The sequence below is a fragment of the Vipera berus genome (genome assembly GCF_964194415.1).
Source record: "Vipera berus genome assembly, chromosome: Z".
NCBI classification, from domain to species: Eukaryota; Metazoa; Chordata; class Lepidosauria; order Squamata; family Viperidae; genus Vipera; species Vipera berus.
The window spans coordinates 18,007,871-18,029,762 of NC_138205.1; the positions used below are offsets into that span (position 1 = coordinate 18,007,871).

The window sequence follows — 21,892 nt, forward strand, 5'->3', positions numbered from 1 at the left end:
CCAGAATGATACTAATTCACTGAACAACCAGACAGTAGGTTTGCTTAGACACAGTTCTACTGCTTCTAATTAATACTTACTAACTAAGCAAGATTGCAACAGCCTCCATGGGCTGCCTATGTAGTTTCAGCTGATTTGAATATTTGTTTAATATACTGCAGAATGTGGATCATTTGGTCTACAGTACTTCTCATTCATGGAAGGAGAAGTAAGATTCTGGTGATCCATCTTTTAATTTACATTTAATTTTGGAATGTTACCAGCTTCTCTTCCATCCCACTTCCCTATATATTAGATTACAGTTCTCCATTTTACTAATATCTATTTACCGAAAACTTCCCTGAGTCCATGTTTCAGGGTCACTATAAAAAATAAAATAAAAATAAAACAGTATCTATCTGGCACCTGACTGCCAGTCAACCCACATAGTCTTTTAATAATCTTGGTAAACCAGCAAATTTCAGCTTTTGCTTTGTAGTCAGGATGTAGCCAAAGTAAACTTTGGGTGAGAATGTCACTAAGTGGGAGATGGGGTAGTAGCATATAAATTATGCACTAGAGCAGTGTTTTTCAATTTTGGAAACTTTAAGATGCACGGGCTTCAACTTCCAGAGTTCCCCAATCAATAGGTCTGGCTGGGGAATTCTGTGAGTTGAAATCTATACATCTTAAGTGGCCAAGGTTGAAAAAAAAAACTGCCCCGGCTCTTAAGGGGTCCCTGGGTGCTGCAATGGTATAACAAGGAGAGGCGAGGTTGGCAGTGAGGATTTGCAGATTCAGGGAAAGCATCCACCAGTGAAGGAAATATGAGGGTAAGGAAGATCCTGTGTTTCACTACTGACCAAAAGTTTCGTTAACCAAGTCCTATGAAACATTTCAATAATTTCAGTAGTCTCTTCATAAATATCTCTCTGCGTATATTTGTCTCTGTGCACTTATAAATTTATCATATATGTAAAAAGTCTTCCTAGGAAGCTGATTCTGGGGTAGGTAGGACTAAGCAGAGATATAAACCATCTCTGTTTCTTTTTTTTAAAGTTCTTCCAGATGTAGAAAAGAAGATGATAACACTGGGAAAAATCTGTCAGTTGTTCTACTGCAGCAGCCTTCTCCAACCAGTTCTCTTCCAGATGTGATGGATCAGATCTCCCCTTATGTTGTCTTGACAACTAGGGAACTATGGTTGAACGTATCTGGGGAAGTCTGCTCTGTGGGGTGGACAAGACAAACCACTAGGACTAGTTGGCAGAATATCATTCAATATGGACAAGGGACAATTTTATAATACAGCAAGGATTCCCTCTTCTGCAGAGGCAGCTTCATCTCAGGAAAAGCTATGGCTCGGTCTTAAGAGTTGGGCCAAAGTCAAGGATAAAAAGGAAGGAAATATGGCAAAGCTAGTGGATTCGAAATACTTCTGACAACCACTAGGGGGCAGTAGGTCCATTTCGATTTTCAACCCCCCCCCCCCTTTTTTTGTACTTTTCTCCAGCACTGTTTTGGCACAAACTTTTGTCAGCCCTTAATTAAGCTGCAGTGGAAGAGAGGGTTTCCTTTCACCCCTGGAGGAAACAAATAATCTCTTGATCTACACTGCAGCCCCAAATTTGGCACAGTATGCTGTGGAAGCCATTTGTAGGAGGCTTAGGAGTGGGGGCTGGGCCTTCATCCACACTTGGCAGGCTGTAGGAGAGGTCTTCACTTCTTAGTGTATAAGAAGAATTACCTTTCTTCCCCATGGCTACAGAGTAAATAATCACAGCATTGCTTTTGAGTAGTCCACCATCAATTCTGGTTCTCCTCAAGGTGCCTGCTTGAAAGGACTGATGTTTGAGTAATTTCTTTTGATCTGGGGAATAAGAATGGGTGATCCCTGCACCCCTTTTTGAAAGCTTCTTGCTGAGCCTAGCCTGACTCCTCCATCTCTGTTCCACTAAAATTGTCGTCTTGGATCCTGTGGTTGGGTGAATCAGGGGAAGCAAATTCCTGGTTAGGTGGTTGGGTGAATGGATTGAGAAATGAAGGAGAGGGAGAAGAGGGGAAAGGAGTGGAAGGAAAGAGAGGGGAGAGGGAGGAGGGGAGGGGTGAGAGAGGAGAGGAGATGAAAGAGGGGAGGGGAGAGAGGAATGGAAAGGAGAGAAAGGGGAAGGGTGAGAGAGAGGAATGGAAAGGAGAAGGAGAGGAGCAGAGAGGAAAGAGGGGAAGGGAGAGGGAGAGGAGTGGAAAGGAGAAGGAGAGGAGCAGAGAGGAAAGAGGGGAAGGGAGAGGGAGAGGAGTGGAAAGGAGAAGGAGAGGAGCAGAGAGGAAAGAGGGGAAGGAAGAGGGAGAGGAGTGGAAAGAAGAGGAAGGAGGGGAGAAGATGAAGAAGCAAAGCAAAGCAAGCAAGAAAAGTGCTCACTGGGTGGATTGATTTCTCGCTTCTCAACATTCTGATTCGCCTGATGTCCTCTGGACAGTATTTTTTTTCTTCCCCTTTTTTTCCTTCCCATGCCCTCTCCTCTCTCAAGTCCATCCCTACACTGGCGTGGTCTTCCTGTTGAGTGTGTTGGTGTTGGAGGAAGCATCTTTACCCAGGGTACCAGTGGCTCCTGCTACCCCGGGCCCAGTCACCGTGACGGGCACTCCGGGATCTTTGGGGAAGGTATTGTGCAACTGTAAGAATCCGCCACCAGTCCCAGTCGCCCCGGAGGTTGTTGCCCCTGTGGAGGCGGTCTCACTGGCACCGCCATAGAGGGAACTGACATTGGCCTTGGATGGGTCCCTAGACAGTGTGTACATAGAGATGTCGGTGGAAGGGAAGCCCTTCAAGCCAACGGGAGAGGTTTCTCGAGACTGGGATGGCTCGGTGGAGCGGGAGCTGGAACGTGACCGGCGGCGGTATCGGAAACGGTAACTGGGCAGGCGCAAGATGGCCGAGGAGGAGGAAGAAGGGTTCTTCAAGAGTTCTGTGCGGCTTTTGCAATGGGCCTCGCGATTCTTCTCGATGTATATGTTGACTGCCAGCACGCCAATCATCTCGGCCAGGATGAAGGAAAGGCCACCAAAATAAAAGGACCAGCCGTAAGAATAGTGGCTCTTCTTCTCATCGTCACGTTTTGTGCCGGGATCACCAGCATTGGCCGAGATGTAGACAATGACGCCGATGATGTTACTGAGGCCTGTGGCACAGAGAAGGCAACAATGGACTGATTAGTAAAAGAAGAAGGAAAAAGGAAAACCCCTAAACTTGCAACCATTTGTTTAGCAAACATTTGAGGTTACAACAGAACTTTTAAAAAAAGATGACTTGGAACCAATCTTTGCATTTACAACTACAGATGGTCCTTGACTCACAACGGTTCATTTAGGTGACCATTCGAACTTACAACGGCACTGCGAAAAAGTGACTTATGATCAGTTTTCACACTTACGACTATTGCAGCATCCCCCATGGTCACGTGATCAAAACTGAGCTGCTTGGCAAGTGGCATGTATTTATGACGGCTGCAGTGTTCCAGGGTCATGTGATGACCTTTTACGACCTTCGGACAAGTCAATGGGGAAGCTGGGCTCACTTAACAACCGTATTACTTGCAATAGTGGCAAATATCCGTAGTTCGGGTGGAGCATGAGGGTGGGGGTTCGTTCTCCGAGCTTGTAGGTTGGTGTCCGAACATTTTGTTACCAGGCTAGGTAACATCTTCAGCAGAGTTTAGGGGACGTCGGTGTCAGTGTTTTGTTTGTAACGGCTTCAGGTGTGGGTGTGTCAAGTGAGGGTCTGTGGTGGGTCTTGTGATGGGCCAGACCCTCAGCTTTGCAAGCAAATGCCCCACCCCACACAAAAGAAGCTGTGTCCAGACTGTCTTCAGAAAGGTCAGGGCACACTGCCGTAGCACAACATTAAGAAAAGCATGAAGAGAAATGGCTGATTGACATCTTACTTTGTAACGGCAATCCCAAAAATTTCACATTCCGACACACAGCACCCAAATCACAACACACCACACAGCCAACCACTGTGCAAAAATGAACTCTACCGTACACAAAAGGGGTGTCAGAAATGACAGTCAGAATTCTCCAACCGCTAGGAAGAGCAATAGCCCATAATCCTACAGCCAGACTCCACCAGGAATTATCCAGAGCCAAAGACAAGATACAGAAGGATGAAAGAAACGAGGTAATCTACAAAATCAATTGTAACCCTTGCAACCAATTCTATGTGGGACAAACATCACCTCACTGAAAAACCAGGAACCACAAACGCCGGCTGGCAGTCAAATGCCATGATCCCAAATCCTTAAATCGCTACCCACACTGACACCAAACAGCACCAATTTGATTGGAGAAGCACAAAAACCATTGGCCATGCTACCACCCACCACACTCGTCAGTTCATCGAAACGTGGCACTCCACAAGCAATTCCATCAACAAGCACATTGATCTACAACCAGCCTACGAACCCCTCAGAATCCAAATCAACTGCACAGCCAACCAAAGACAACCGACCCTCAACCGATTCATGCAAACTACTTCCCACCAGCAATTCACCTCCCAATAACCCTGACCTGAGGTAACCTCCCCATCCCAAGACCCATTACAAGACCCTCACTTGACACAACTACACCTGACCCATCACAAGACCCATCACAATACTCACACTGATGACTCACACCTGACCCATCACAAGACCCTCACTTGACACACCCACATCTGACCCATCACAAGACCCATCACAAGACTCACACTGATGACTCACACTTGACCCATCACAAGACCCAAGACCTTCACTTGACACACCCACACCTGACCCATCACAAGACTCCCACTAATGACTCCCACCTGACCCATCACAAGACCCATCATAAGACCCTCACCTGACACAACCATACCTGACCCATCACAAGACCCAAGACCCTCACTTGACACACCCACACCTGACCAATCATAAGATCCATCACAAGACCCATCACAAAACACTCACCTGACACAACCATATCTGACCCATCACAAGACCCATTACAAGACCCTCACTTGACCCATCACACCTGACCCATCACAAGACCCATCACAAGACTTCCACTGTTGACACACCTGACCAATCACAAGACCTTCACTTGAACTATCACACCTGACCCATCACAAGACCCATCACAAGACCCTCACTTGACACACCCACACCTGACCTATCACAAGACCCATCACAAGACTGTCACTTGACACAACCATACCTGACCCATCACAAGACACATCACAAGACCCCCACTTGAGACAACCATACCTGACCCATCACAAGACACATCACAAGACCCCCACTTGAGACAACCATACCTGACCCATCACAAGACCCATCACAAGACCCTCATGATACACCCACACCTGACCCACCTGACCCATCACAAGACCCATTACAAGACCCTCACCTGACACAACCATACCTGACCCATCACAAGACCTTTACTTGAACTATCACACCTGACCCATCACAAGATACTTGCCACTCATACTTGACTCTTTAGAAGACTTATTACAAGGCCCTCATTTGACACACACCTGACCCATCACAAGACCCACTGATGACTCACACCTGACCCCACCACAAGACTCATTACAAGACTCTCACTTGACACACGCACACCTGACTCATCACAAGACCCACTGACCACACGAAGCCCTTATAAACAGAGGAGCACTGACAGTGACTTCCCCTAAACTCCACTGAAGATGTTACCTAGCCTGGTAATGAAACGTTCAGAAACCAACCCACAAGCTTGGAGAATGAACCTTCACCCTCAACTGTGTTACCAATGGAACAGCTGCAGTAGTTCACTTAACAACTGTGGCATGAAAGATTGTAAAGTGGGGCAAAACTCACCAAATGTTTCACTTAGCAACAGAAATTTGGGGCTCAACTGTGGTTGTACATCAAGGACTACCTGTATTGCAACATCTCCAGAGTCATGTAACCAAAATTCAGGGACTTGGCATCTGTGATGTACTTAGTTGCCATGTCCCACGGTGATGTGATTGCCATTTGTCACCTTCCCAGTTGCCTTCCAACAGGAAAAGTCAATGGGGGGGACGCCCGATTTGCTTAACAGTCACACGATTCACTGAACAACTGCAGTGAACCGCTTAGCAACTGCGGCAAAAAAGGGTCATCAAATTGGGTACAATTCATTTAATTGCTTAACAATGGAAATTCTGGTCCTGATTGTGGTTGTAAGTTGAGGACTACCTGAATGACGATTCAATAGCAGGACTATAGTTGCATAGCTTCAGATTGAAGGACCTCTGGCAATACTGTAGCTGATTTTATTTCATTTGTATTGGTAGGCTGAGAACTATCCCTTTAAGAGACAGGAGAAGAACTTCTGAGCTCCTTTCTCTCCTTCTTTGGAGGAGGAGGAGAGGGACTGGGGAGTAATACCCTAATTTTACTTTTGTTTTTTAAAAAGCTGAAAAGCACACTGGTATAAGTTGGTCATTAACTACTAATTTGAGTAGTGCAATCTGAGAAGCTCTGAAAGCTACAAAAAATGTGATCCATGGATCACAGCTTGCACACTCTACCCTGGATGACAGAGAACACCTACACACACACACACACACACAGAGAGAGAGAGAGAGAGAGAGAGAGAGAGAGAGAGAGAGAGAGAGAGAGAGAGAGAGAGAGAGAGACAGAGACAGAGACAGAGACAGAGACAGAGACAGAGACAGAGACAGAGACAGAGAGACAGAGACAGAGACAGAGACAAAGACAAAGACAGAGAGAGAGATTGGCTTCTCATTCCCCTATTCAGAAAGAAATGCCTGTAACAGAATATTTGTAGCTCAAGGTTGGACTGTGGGGTCTGTTAGATACTGGGTTCATTGCTTGATTGACGAGACGAGTGAGTTCAGCAAAGATCATTTATTTGGTTGCCGGAACTGAACTGAGAAACAGGGCTGTGAGTGCAGCAATTTATACCCTGGCCTCTAGGCAGTGGCCAATAGGTTTAAAGCAACCTATTGCCACCCTAGAGGCAGCCAATGGCGGTGCTGGAGACGGGTTGTCTGAGGAGCTGGGAGCCATTAGTCAGCTTCCCTGCTTGAGCAACCTTCCAGCAATTAACCCCACCTGATATTCCTTTAGCAAGACAAAGCCCAATACATTACAGGGTCCTTGATGCTCTCTGAGCTTTGTGGTTTTCTTGTAGATGTTTCATTAGCCAACTAGGCAACGTCATCAGTGCTAGAGGGGGATGGGGTTTGAATCATTGATGATGTTAACTAATTGGTTAATGAAAGGTCTGCAACCCCCCCCCCCCCCACCAAGCTCATAGTGCTGCAAGGACTCCACAGAAAGAATTGCAAACACTTTTCTGCAAGGCCTCTGATTGTGAAGCATCCGTGGTTTCTATTGGTACTTGGTGGTCCTTGACTTTCCTCGGGTCCTGCTGATAAGGGCCAAGATGCAGATTTTGATTATATGGCTGGTTGAATGGAAAGATAGAGGATCCATTACATTTAGATGTATACAATGGGAGTAGTAGGAAAACGAGAGGGCTTGGAGTCATTTAAAGCCCTTGCCTTATTTTACAGGACTGGAGAAGGAAGAGATAGATAAATGGATGGGTATAACAAGGATGAACGATGAATAAATAAAGAGCGGGAAGACGGAGAAAACATGGCATGTCTATGAATATGAAATAAAGCGACATATGGGCTTAGCGCCTTCAAACGGTAAAGCCATTTGGGCTGTATAGCACACTTGTATTGCAACGCTTAACCTGTACCTCTGGCTAAAGTTAGGCTTGCTAATAAGATATCCTGGAGATATTGTAAACCAGGACAGTTCTAAGCCCTTCCATATCGAGTAGGAAAGGAATCTATGGCAAATAGGAATGACCCTGTGGGAAGGATCCAGAGAAAGAAATATTTTGGGGAATATTAAAAAGGCAGAATATATTTCTCCAAAGGAATAATGGAGAAGATCTTTAAAAAGGCAGAAACGTCTCCCTCCCCCCAGCTAGAAAACTCAGCAGAAACCAGCTTTTAGAAATGCAGATGTAATAATCCATTCAGGAAGGTTGGAGCCAGGAAGCTAGAAGCTATGAGATTAGGAAGACAAAGACCTCCAAAATCTACATACTCCACCCATACTCTAAAAGACATGACCTTTGGTGACATAATAGGATTAGCCCACCAATATCAAAAGAGCACACTCAGACTCAGGTCAAAGTACATGACCCAGGAAATACAAAGCCTCAAACAGGAATGGGAAACAACCTCAAGAGCCCTAGAAAGGTATAAAAACCCACCACTCCCAGCTACATGTGGTCAGCTTTCCCAGAGCCATTCTTCTGTCTGGCTCTGCTCTTCAATAAACCACAACCTTCTTTCTAAAGCAGTCTCCATTTTGTTTATTCCCAGCTTGGACAGGACCCTGATGCAGAGTTTTCTTTCAGCAACCCAAAGGTGCTTTTCCAAAAGGCAGCTGGACTTTGTTTTTCCTTGAAGACATTTTGCTTCTCATCCAAGAAGCTTCTTTAGTTCTAAGAATGCATGCGATATCAGAACGGCTTTCCCCCACTCTAGATCCATTCATAGATCCATTCATAAACCAAGCCTGCAATTCCTAGAATTGCCAGTTACATTTCTGATTGCTATGGACACAACCGGAAGGGGAAAGTGGCAATCGTCATGAAGCTGAAGAAGGATGCATAAAATGGTACAAAGCAAGTAATGGATCAGGAGAGATGGATTACAGCAGCGCCTTCCCCCCACCCCCAACCTTTTAGGCACCAGGGATCGATTCCATGGATAGAGGTTTTTCCCACAGACCGGAGAGGGCATGGTTTTGTATGCTACCTGCATCCCATGGTTGGGGCTTCGCTTGTTTGCACGGCCTGGTTTCTGGTATGCTGCGGCCTGGTGTCGGTCCACAGATTGGGGGTTGGGGACCCCTAGATTACAGGATGAAGTGTTTGGCTGAGAGTTCTGATGAACAAACTATCTATGGCACTAATCTCTCTACAGATCCAGAGAGGGACAGTTTGCATCTACTTACTGTACAAGCAGTCCTTGACTTACGACCATTCATTTAGCAACCATTCAAAGTTGAGATGGTGTTGGGGAAAAATGACATGGAACCCGGTCCTTACACTTAAGGACTGTTGCAGTGTTCCCATGGTGACATGATCGCTATTAGGTTGCTTGGCAACTAACAAGTATTTACGATGGTTGCAGCATCCCGTTTGATCGCCGTTTGCAACCTTCCCAGCAAGCTTCCATGAAGCAAAGGCAATGGGGGAAGCTAGATTCACTCAACAATCCCAGCGGAAAAAAGTGGTAAAATTGGACACATTCACATGAGGACTCACTTAATGACCACATCACTTAGTGACAAATGTTGCGGTCCCAATTGTGGTCGTAAGTCAAGGACTACCTGTACGATCCTCACTACACCACTTACCTGCAGCAACAAACAGGATGCCAGCACCTAGAATAATGTTGCGCTTCGACTTGTAGACACGGCTGGCAGCTACGCAGAAACCCCCTAGCAACAGCAAAAGAGCACTTAGGATAGGAAAGATGCTTGAGGCTCGTACCACTCCTGTGCAGGGAGGGAGGGAGGGAGGGAGGGAAGGAAGGAAAGAAGGAAGGAAGGAAGGAAGGAAGGAAGGAAGGAAGGAAGGAAGGAAGGAAGGAAGGAAGGAAAAGCAGAATATAAAACAGGGCACGAAACATGTTTCAGAGCAAACTTCTTACACATGGAAAATTGGCAAACTGGAGCCTTAGGATATGTGTATTTTCTCTAAGTTTTAGTTTTTGTCAGGCATTCAGTGTCTACAAATGCTTCAGCTCCACTTTCTGCATTTTAGAACTAACTGGACAACCCATGACTGATGGAGTTATCCTTTCAGAGATATTTCCTTACCTAAACCGAGAAACAAAATGAGCATGGGTGGGCAAAAAAAAAGGGGGGGAACGGGAGTGATTTCTGACTTCCTGCTGGCTTCCCCATTGATTTTCCTTGTGGGAATCTGGCAAGGAATTTTTGGAAATGAGGATCGCACAACTGTGGCTGACTCTGGCCACAATGCAGCAGCCACAACTTTGTGAAAACGAGTGTGAAGATCCTTGAAATTTCAATCACATAGATACAGGGAGTTCCAGATTTTGTATGCATTCTTTAAATAAGTGGACTTGCGGTCCCTTTATTCAAATATTTTTGCACTATGATGCACCATTTGGGCCAACTGAAGGTTACAAACATACAGGAGAGGTTTAGTGGAATATAGGTAAAGGTAAAGGTTCCCCCACACATGTGTGCTAGTCGTTTCCAACTCTAGGGGCCGGTGCTCATCTCCGTTTCAAAGCCGAAAAGCCAGCGCTTGTCCGAGGACATCTTCATGGTCATGTGGCCGGCATGACTATACGCCAAAGGCACACGGAACGCTGTTACCTTCCCACCGTAGTGGTCCCTATTTTTCTACTTGCATTTTTATGTGCTTTCGAACTGCTAGGTTGGCAGAAGCTGGGACGAGTAACAGACGCTCACTCTGTTACGCGGCACTCAACCCGCCAAACTGCCAACCTTCTGATCGACAAGCTCAGCATCTTAACCCACTGAGCCACCGCGTCCCTACATAGTGGAATATAGGTAACACCATCTGTTTTACAGGATTTTTCAAAGTATCCTAGGATTATATAATAATGACACACATAGTAGATATTAAACACTTTAGAATGACAGGGGAAAAGCACACATAGTATTAAGAATTAAGCTAGTCAATTAAATCAACAGATTTTACTGTAGGGAGTCAAATTGGTTTGGAAATTAAGGTGAATGAAGACCAGCCTATGTGGTAAATGGGGGAGGTTATTTTTCATAGCTGTAGAAGGGTATGGAGAGAGCCTTGAATAACAGTATGCAGCAAGTATGAGGAAAATACAGCTAGTCCAGGGGTCGGCAACCTTAAACACTCAAAGAGCCACTTGGACTCGTTTCCCAGAGGAAAAAAACCACTGGGAGCCGCAAAACCTGAAGAGTTTAATTGAAAAGAAATAGAGGCTGCTGTGCATGAGTTCTCTCTCTCTCTCTCTCTTTCCCTCCCACCCACCCACCCTCCCTCCTCCTCCTCCTCTCCCTCCCTCCTCCTCCTCTCCCTCTCCCTCTCTCCGATCTTCTGCTCACCTGGCAAGCTGGCTTCACGCTGTTCTCGGACAAGCTGACACACATTCTTATTGGGCTGGCTCTCCTGTCCTTGAGAGCTGCTGCTTTCTGCTGCTTCCTGTGGAGACGCAGCAAAGGCAGGAGCCCCACTGAAAAAGCTTGTCAGCTTCTCAGAGAACAGTGTGAGGCTACCCTCTTTTTTACATACACACACACACACACACACACACACACACACACACACACACACTCAGAGAGAGAGAGAGAGACGCACAAGTGCCTCTCTGTGTCTCTGTGTCTCTCTCTCTCTGCAAATGGCGGAGGATGACTGGGAGCTGCAGAAGGCTGAAAGAGTCGCAGGTGGCTCCAGAGCCGCAGGTTGCCAACCTGTGAGCTAGTCCTTGGCTTACAATGATTCATTTTGTGACTGTTAAAAGTTACAACGGTACTGAAAATATAACTTATCTTTTTTCACACTTACGACCATTGCAACATCCCCATATGATCAACATCCCCATGAGATGCTTGGCAACTGACTCATATTTATGATGGTTGCCGTGTCCCAGATTTATGTAGTCACCCTTTGCCATGTTCTGACAAGCAAAGTCAACAGGGAAGCCAGATTCACTTAACAGCCGTGTTACTAACTTAACAACCGCAGTGATTCACTTAACAACGATGGCAAGAAAGATAGTAAAGTGGGGCAAAAGTCACTGAACAAATGTCTTGCTTAGTAACAGAAATTTTGGGCTCAGTTGTGGTTGTAAATTGAGGACTATCTGTATGAAATTTGCTAGGAAAAAACAGGAAGGCGTGAAGAAGAAACTCAGGATTCTCCCATCTCGATTCTCTTTAGTATAGAAAGCAAAAATGCACATTGGATCTCTTGTGGTATCACTACTTTATGGGTGATGGGCTAGTGATGGCCTTGCTTCCCTTCTACTTCCTTACCACTACTAGAATAAATTGACCAGGGATGTGATGCTGATGTCCAGAAGCAGCATATGACCTATCCTTTGCTTCCTGATGCTATAAACTCACAGACTAATTCAAGGCGTTTGGCTTGCTCGGTGACTTCTTCATAGCATAAGGTATTAGATGGATTTCTTTTTGGGAGGGGGTGCTTTTGAATCGGTGCTGATTCTGGCAACTGCTTGAACTAGTTCCTGCAGTTTTCATGGCAAGGTTTTGGAAGTGATTTGCCACTGCGTCTTTCCTAAATTTAAGAGGAAATGGTTGGCCCCAAAATGAACCAGATAGCTTTGTGCCTGGAGAACTAGAACTCCAATCCCCTGGTTTCTAGTAGGGTGCCTTAACCACCACATCAAACTGGCTCTTCCATTAGATAGCTTTACTTCTACTTGAGTTGCTATCTGGCAGAGGATAGAGATCACTCGCGCTCTGGGGTTGACCAAGGAGCAAATCAAAATTTGGTTTCAGAACTGTTGCATGAAATAAAAGAAGGGACATAAAGAAGGCACTGTTGGAGGTGCCACCTCAGCCAACGAAAGGGCACCCACTACTCTTATTTCAGCTGTATGTCAGTTTTATGCACTCATTCCTAAGTCTAGAGAATCTTGTTTCCTGATGAATCTTTTTTTTAAAAAAAAAAAGAGAGAGCAACATTCACATCAATTTTATGTGCATGTTTGTACAGCAAAAGCCGAAAGATGGCTGTGCTTTGATTTGTCTATTAATGACTGAGAAAGAGGAATTTTGATGGTTTTCATGAAAATGGGCTAAATATTTTCAGGGGACATGCAAGAGTTTTGTAGATAACACATTCTCTGGGTAATTGTGTTAAAACACAAGCATTAACAGCAATTAATAATTTTCTCCTATTTTGAGTTCCGGGTCCTGTCTCCCAGGGTGATCAAAGAACTGCCTCGGGAAAGCAATATGTGGGTGGATATATTCAGTTATATCACATCCATCCATCCATTCATCCATCCATCCATCCATCCATCCAAGTAATTTAGACCAGCGTTTCTCAACCTTGAGAACTTTATGTGTGAACTTCAGCTCCCAGAATTCCCCAGCTAGCATTCTCATGCTGGTTGGAGAATTATGGGAGCTGAGGACCAAATATCTTAAAGTTCTCAGAGTTGAGAAACATTGCTCTAAATTTCTTGGATGGATGGATGGATGGATGGATGGATGGATGGATTATATAGGCTGATTTAGAAACTATCTAACTCCAGAAGTCTCTGGCTATCTTACAATGCTAAAGCAGGAGGACAACAAGAGCAAAGAACATGGACATCCCAAAGACAAAAACTGGATAATAATCCATAGAGGCTGAGTGCCTACCTTATAGGTCCTGGGGAAACGGCCAGGTTTTCAACATTTTGAGCATCTTCAGGTCGGACCTATGTGGGTCTCTTGGGGAATATTATTAGAGCACCACAACAAGAAGGCACCTAATTGGATGGGATTATATTTTTTACTGTCTGAAGCAAATTTCTCAGTTGTGCCCTTATTAAGACAAAAATGGTCTTCTGTCCATTACAGGTAATGCTCGACTTGCAACCATTCATCTAACGGCCATTTGAAGTTACAACAACACTGAAGTGACTTAACACTTCATTAACATGACTGTTGCAGTGTCCCCAGGGTCACGTAATCAAAATTTGGGTGATTGACAACCAGCATGGGGCTTTCCAGGGTCCCCTGATCCCCATTTGTGGTCTTCCCAGTTGGCGTCCGACAAAGTCAATAAGGGAAGCCAGATTCACTTAATGACTGTGTTGAGTCGCTTAACAACTGCAGCGATTCGCTTAACTACCATGGCAGACAAGGTCGTAAAATTAGGCACGACCCACTTAACAACTGCCTTGCTTAGCAATGGAAATTCTGGTCCCAATTGTGGTCGTAAGCCGAGGATTACCTGTAATTACATGAAAACCTGACTAATGTCCTGCTCTTTAAACTGTAAACTGCGTTTTAAATGCAGCTTCATTAACAATGACGTGTATAAACAGGGTTCACCAACAAGCAGGAGAGTAATTGATTCTATTACATGAATAATGTATTCCTGACCTTGCATAAATAGCGAATACAAGTGAGGTCTCTTCTAAGAGAACACAACTTTTGGTGATTTGTTGGATATAGGAACACAGTTTTCTTGGCAGCTTTTCAGAAAAGATGTGATGCGGACACTTTCTGGAAAGGTTTTCAACTTCCTTGTCTAGCCCAGGGGTAGGCAACCTTGGCTCTTTTAGGACTCATGGACTTCAATTCCCAGAATTCCTGCACCAGTATGGCTGGCTCAGGAATTCTGGGAGTTGAAGTCCACGAGTCATAAAAGATCCAAGGTTGCCTACCCCTGGTCTAGCCGATAGCTCTACAGTTCCCCAATGAACACACACTGAAGTATTAGCTAGGTTTGATCTTGCTTAGCTTCCGAGTCAAAATAAAGTCAGCAGTATACTAATTACGGATTTGTAAAGTGAAAATTTATTTACCCCATTTATTTAACCAAATTTGCCTAGACATTAAAATTAAGATCAGAAATCAGGCCCTGAGATCCCTGATTAGTAAAGTTCTGACGAGCAAATTTATTTTTCCAAAAAAAAAAAAGAAATCAGATATTTTTTTCCCCTATTCAATTTGTGATTCGACAATCACAGATGTTGAATTCCCTCCCAAGGAGGACTAACAAGCTCCTTTCCTCGCTTTGGAAGGGGAGAAAAACAACCCCTAAAACAAAAAATGAGTTTTAAAGAAAACTTCCCAGTTGTGATACTACTAAACCTAAACAGGCCTCTGATATACCCACAACCAGATCTTTCTTATAAACGATGCTTGTTTTGACTGTGCTCTGCAGACGTATGCTACGGTTTTGGACACTGAGGTGTATTTTGAGCGTTTGTAAAAATTGCCTTTTATTATTATAGGCTTCTTTACAGATATGATGAAAAAGGATAACTTTTGTCCTGCATCTGGCAATGAACGAGACCTTGCGCCTTATTTTATTTATTAATTTTTTGCATCTGGAATTTAACTCTTAGGTCAGTAGCCTAAATAATTCTTAAATGCAAGTAGAAAAATAGGGACCACTACGGTGGGAAGGTAACAGCGTTCCGTGCGCCTTTGGCGTCTAGTCATGCCAGCCACATGACCACGGAGATGTCCTTGGACAAGCGCTGGCTCTTCGGCTTTGAAACGGAGATGAGCACCGGCCCCTAGAGTTGGAAACGACTAGCACGCATGTGCGGGGGAACCTTTACCTTTATATAAGCATATTATTTCTCACTGAGCCTGCCATAGGTTAACTTCCTCTGCAAATATTGATGTCCCTTGCTTTTTGACCAGGAGGTAAAACTTTAATATTATAAGACTGCAGGAAAGGGAGAGACACCAATAAGGGAGCAATAGGGATCTTCCCCTTTTCCTTTGGCGCACAGAAAGCAATTAAACGGCCATTGTCAAAATTTGGCTGGAGCCTTACTCTGAAGCATAATCCACATAATGAAGATGCCAGCCCTACCTTCAGTATTTGTGTTTGTGTGTGGCTGTGCTGGTGGAGGGTAGGTGATGGCAGAAGGAGGCACACGAGAAGCTTCTACTGGAATATTCAGAAGTTTGAAAAAGCTGCATCTATCTCGCTGTGGCTTCTTTCTCCTTTGCCAGGCATCTCCCCCCCCCCATCACCACTAAAACAAAAATCACATCTCTTTTATAGGAAAGTAAACCAATACATCTGTAACTACTGCATGTGTCTCATCCTGTGGAAAACCTGAGTGCTCAGTAGCCCTGTGGTGGTAAAAGTATGGCGTCCCTGAGGGTTTTACTCCGCTAGTTGTTGCCGACTATAGGAGGCGGTGCTCAGCTCTGTTTCAAGACCATTGAGCCAGCACTTTCCAAAGACATTTCCGCAGTCATGTGGCCGGTATGACGTCACGGAGCTCTGTGACCTTCCCACAGAACTGGTATCTATTTATCTACGGTACTCGAATTTACATGCTTTCGAACCGCTAGGTTGGCAGGACCTGGAACAAGGACGGGAGCTCACCTCATCGTGTGGTGCTAGGGCAGTGATGGTCAACCTTTTAAAGACCGAGTGCCCAAAACCCGCCCTCCCGCCCCGCCCCGCCTCCCGCCCCGCCTGCTCCGCCCCTGCCCACCCCCTGCCCTGCCCTCCTGCAGGGCCACCCACCGCCTCCATGGCCCGCCGCAGAACGCCCAGGCAGCCCTGCAGCGCCATGGCAGCCACCCCTCTGCCCGCACCCTGCAACATCATCTGCACTCGACAGTGGGGTGCGAGGGCGGAGTCTTGTCCCTGCTGCCCAGCTGCCATGTCCTTGGCTGCACTGCTCCATGCAGGTCGTGCCCAGGGGGCGACTCTCCTCTAGGGGGGCTGCTGGTGAGGAGAAGGCAGGGCTGGGGCGACCGGACATGCCCACAGAGAGGGTTCTGAGTGCCGCCTCTGGCACTCATGCCATAGGTTTGCCACCACTGTGCTAGGGTCTTGAACTTGGGCTGCTGGCTTTCCAGCTGAGAAGTCCAGCATCTTAACTTCTGAGTCACTGCACTGCCCTTTCCCTATGGTGAGATTTCATTGAATTCCATACATTCCAAAGAACAACAGTGACAGGGCATTGCCGAGGCCAAGATAGAAGAATGAATAAGCCACCTATTTATACATACGTAGGAGGTATTCCGCACTGTCGTGATCATAGTCTGTGTCCTCTGGAAAATGGTTGATTTTCACACACACCCCTCGCTTCAACCCTGCAAACAGGAAGAGACAAATTACCAGCTGTTTGGGGATTAGACCAGCGTTATTTGGCATCATGCTGGAATTAACCCCATGCTGGATTGTCAATGATGCTACTTTCCTTCTCATTCCCAATCTTACAACAGCATTTTCCAGCATGATGGGAACAACATGACCCTATTTGGAGGCCATTGAGTTACAGAAGATCATTTGACACCATCACAGACTAGTTTTACCAAGCTGATATTAGATGTATATCTCATGCCAGGCCTCCGTTATTAAATGCTAACCCACCCAATTCTCCCTTGCAATGTCTAACTGTGACACTGGGAACAATTGTTCAGCACAACCCTTTCTGATAAGCTTTTCAGTCAGCTATATCAGTGTTTCTCAACCTCAATGATTTTAAGATGCATGGACTTCAACTCCCAGAATCCCCCAGCCAGCTAGCTAGGGAATTCTGGGACTTGAAGTCCATGCATCTTAAAATTGCTGAGGTTGAGAAACACATGCTATGTCACCAGTGGATGCTAGAATAAGATTTATAAAGCGAGTTACACACATGCTACCAATTTTGCATCCATAACCTTTAAGTGTAGCTGAGCCCACTTACAAGGAAGACTTAAGGGTTTGGGATGGTTAACTCTGGTGGCTTTAAGATGGGGTTAGGAAAATGCTTGGAGGATTGGAACTGGGTAACAGATGCTTAGCTGAATCTCGGAGAGGCAATGGGGTGGAATTTCTATAGGTTGTCACTATTTCTATGCCCCAAATGCTGTTTTCACAAGAAAGGTGTGTTTTGAGAAAAAAAGAGAAGAAATCGCTTGAGTGTTTTAGCTAATCAATCCCCAAAACTGTATCAATCACTCTCTGTCTAGTGCAGGGATAGGCAACCTTGGCTCTTTTATGACTCACGGACTTCAACTCCCAGAATTCCTCAGCCAGCAGGAATGCTAGCTCAGGAGTTCTGGGAGTTGAATCCACGAGTCATAAAAGAGCCAAGGTTGCCTACCCCTGGTCTAGTGTATCCTTCCTCAACTGAAACCCAACCAGCATGTTAAATTCAAAGCTGCAACTAGCATACATATGGTGCTGTATCTAATTTGCTTCTTTTAAAAGCCTCACTCGTTAGTGGCTTATGTACCTTTTTTTAGTCAAAAGCCAGCAAGATTTCTTCTACAACAAATGTAAAACCAAAGTCGTAAAACCCTAATTAAAGCCTGTATTAGTAAAGGAACTGTAGAATGCTGAAGATAATTTAACAAGCCAAATTAAATAAGTGCTTCTTTAACGTAATTGGGAAAATGTGGAAATGCCCTCTTTGCTGAACACATCATCTGTAGGAGAAGGGGGGGAAAAACGGGAGAAGCTATCTTACGCCTGTCAAATGTCCAGAATGTCAATACCCATTAGTCCATCTAGAGTGACTAGGGGCAAAGGATTATGGACATGGAAGTCCGAAACATCTGGGTGACAAGAATTACATGTGATCTGCATAACTTTCCTCCTACTTGAGAGCATCCAAATGTCCGAGTGGCCTTCGATTCCTACCGTTCTGTTGTCATAAGCCAGGTTAACTAGAAGATCATAGGGGTAAAAAACCAACCCTACTTATGACAGGTTGCTTAATGACCATTCCAAGTTATGACAGACATCCCCAGAGCTACTTATGCCCTGTTTTCAAAGTTAGACAGCTGCACCCATCCACACACACACCACACACCATGGTCATGTGATTGTATTTTGGGCACTTGCCAACAGGTTCCCCTTTACTGCTCTTTGGGGTTCCCAGGATCACGTGATCATGATGTGTGATGTTGTTTGCCAGTTTAAGCATTTGCTTTCAGTTTCTGGCAAAAAAAAGGCCATTGGAGAAAATGGTTCCACTGAAGGGCTGTGTCATTTATTTAACAACCGATGCAAAAAATGTAACAAAAAAAAATCACTCAGGTCTGGTCACGTGATGCCTCAACTTATAACCACAATATCTTAATGATCATAATTCCAGGCTACGTTATGGTTGTAAGTCAAGGACTATCTGTTACCAGATAAGGATGTGTTGTTTTAACACCTTAATCAGGGAATTACGTCCATTCTGGAAAAAAATTGATTTGCCCCACAGCAAACGGGGATGGCTAAAAGGAAGATAGCAAAAGTGTTGGCTCTATCCTTATGAAGGCTCACAACATTTAAAGGCAAAGTCAGGGTGAAAACGCAGGTTCTCTCTAAGTAAATGTGTGTAGGCAATGTGGCAGCCTGTTTACTGTTATGTAGGTGAGGTGAGGAATTCAAGAGCAAGACAGTGCTTTATATGAATAACAAATACATATTTATACTTAGTATAATGCCTGTCATAACAGCCAAAATGTGTTGGCTTGTAGATACGAAGTTATCTACATGAATTCCCTGTCAGATCACTTTTGTAATGTTATCTCAGCAGTATGTCTATGGAGATTCTCAGTCATCCAGGTCATAGTTATCCAAAGGTGCTTTTTCATGAGTCAGAATTGAACAGCCCTCTCTCAACAGTGGGGGAGGGATACGACACCATCTATCTCCAGCCTACAACACAGTCCTTTCAGCAGTTCCAAGAAGACTCAACACCCATTGGCACCACTCAGGTGACCTTGAGGACCTCCAAGTGGCCTCCACGACTGTCTAAAACAGACATGTCAAACTCGTGACGTCACGTGACATCACACAACGTATCGGAGCCTTTTCGCCATTGCCGGCAGTGGGGTGGGCGCGGCTTCCGGATGACGCATCCGGCCCGCAGGCTGGCAGTTTGACACTCCTGGTTTGAAAGAAGGCAAATGGCCAGCTGTCTGCAAGGAGTATAAATCCTTCCATTCCCCACCATCCAGTCAGAGCTGAAGAAGCTTCTTGGATAAGAAGCGAAACGTCTTAAAAACAACAACAAGAAAGTCCAGTTGCCTCGTGAAAAAGCACCTTTGAGATATTTCAGCAGTATGCATTTCCCCCCAGGAATAAATACCTGCATATAGGCACGGGGGGGGGGAACTAACCTCCTTGATGATCTCAATAATCTAGTTGAATCTCACATCTCATCTTGGCTTTTTGGAGAGGTGGGGCTGCTTATGTTAAATGCTGGCAGATTGGAGCAGAACGATGGTAACTGGCTTTCCAGTGCAAGAGACCAATATTTGAACTGTCATCCTATTAAGCCTACCTCACCAAAAGCTTCTCTCCATAAGTTGTAATTAGGCCATGTTCTATGCGGGAATCTGGAATTTGTTCAGTTGCATTTTACCGACCATCCAGATGGTGGTAATTGGGCAACCTGTTCTTATCAGATGTTTTCTGTTAATCTACCCATCTTTATTCAGAGCTTCCATCTTTTCCCAGGAATCAAATACAATTTGGGGCAGTTTCCCAAATGTAGATTAGAAGAGCATTATTGAGGCTTTTCAGAACTATTGTGCCTTTAATTACAAACTTCCTCTTTGTGGCTTCTGCCTGATTGCTTCCTGTTCCAAATGGAACTGCAATTTAGATGTCTATTAATCAGCCTCTCTTTCCTTGAACTCTAAGAGTTTTGATTACTGATTTCCTCTTTTTCTTTATGTTCTTATACTAAAAAAAAGTCTTACAGTAGAAAAGAAAAAAAAAGTAATTATTTAAATTCTCTTATCCCATGAGGAACAAGACCCAGTTTATTTATGAGGATTCATCAATTATGCTGATGTTGTACAGTACAGAATGCAATTAAAAGCAGGAGCTGTGAGGTGGGAACTTCTAATTAAAGGTATGCTGGAAACCTTTGCTGACTCAAACTTACTTAATATTATAGAAACTCGTGAACACAAGCTCGGCTGGATAATACGGCACCAGGGTAAATGTAAAGTAGAACTACTGTTTTAATTCTGCATTCAGTTAATTTAGGGGGAAACAATGCCTCCCAGTGTGGAAGCAATATTGGTTTTTACACAAGCTAATCAGTGCATAATTGCAGTATTTAAAGCTTTTGTAGTTTCTTGTCTTCTGCCTCTAGACCTTCTCTTTTATTGGATAAATTCTCTAGTAAAGAAATCATCTCCTTAGAGAACTTGGTCATTAATTGCTCCAGGTTTGATCTACTGTAATATGAGGGGTCCTTGGTGCTCTCTGAGCTTGATTGTTTTCTTACAGATGTTTCATTACCCATATCAGGTAACATCATCAATGCTGGTAGTCATAGTGAGGATCAGGGCTTTTTTATTCTCATAGAACGCTCAGACTGGTGTTCCGGCACCTTTTTTGGATGGAACCTTGTAAGGTAGGCAAGCCAGGTTGTATGATGTGTGTGAGTTCCAGCACCTTTTTCTTTTACAAAAAAAGCACTGGTGAGGATGATGGGTTTGGGTAATGAAACATCTGCAAGAAAAAACCAAGCTCCAAGGACCCTTCATTTCAACCCTGAGCTGCAAATATTTTTCTTTATTGATACTGTAATATCTTGTGGTACACCTGTTGTCTACCTAAGCTTGCTTTCCCACAATGCTAGAATGTTTTCTTTCTCAAACCTGCTTCAACAAGTGGGTGACTTACCTTCTAGACAGCATATTCTCCAGAGACCTGAATGGGTGAGTCCTCCTGGATCTTTCTTATCTTTCTGGGGTGTTTCCTCAGTAGAGATATTAGTGGTATTGCAAATGAAGGCACGAGCATACAGCCAGTAATCTGTGCCAATGGCGATGATCATGAGACCAAAGGCAGCAAAGGCCCCCACAGTTGTGAGTAGGATCTGGACACCTTTCTCACACCAGACGATCCTCTCTTCATTCCAGCGCTTAAGTGACTCCAGCTTGGCGGTAAGAAACGACGCCAGTTGTTACAAATGCAATCAGCAGAGGCAGTGGCGATTATGGAGGCCTTGCCTACTGTATTTAGATCCAGTAGGCAGGATCTGGAACACAAGTTCTTTTGAGAAATGAGAGAGAATTTTCTTTTGCCTGGATGAATGCGATGAAGGAACCTGGATACAGAGTAGGCTAGGAAGATTGTTTCAGCAACGTCTGCAAAGAAGCTCTTGAAA

The 21,892-nt window shown here is 44.7% G+C and overlaps 1 protein-coding gene across 1 annotated transcript; it reads right to left on the bottom strand.

Moving 5' to 3' along the window:
• Positions 1–2,514: 2,514 nt before the first annotated feature.
• LOC308677477 (voltage-dependent calcium channel gamma-8 subunit-like) lies at positions 2,515–21,652 on the bottom strand (the record flags this gene model as incomplete). The annotated part of the gene is made up of 4 exons (XM_081343921.1): positions 21,406–21,652; positions 16,788–16,871; positions 9,435–9,575; positions 2,515–3,158 (listed from the first exon to the last, which is right to left on the bottom strand). Exons 1-4 carry the CDS (start codon positions 21,557–21,559, stop codon positions 2,515–2,517), a joined length of 1,023 nt encoding a protein of 340 aa, XP_081200047.1. The 5' UTR covers positions 21,560–21,652.
• Positions 21,653–21,892: the final 240 nt, after the last annotated feature.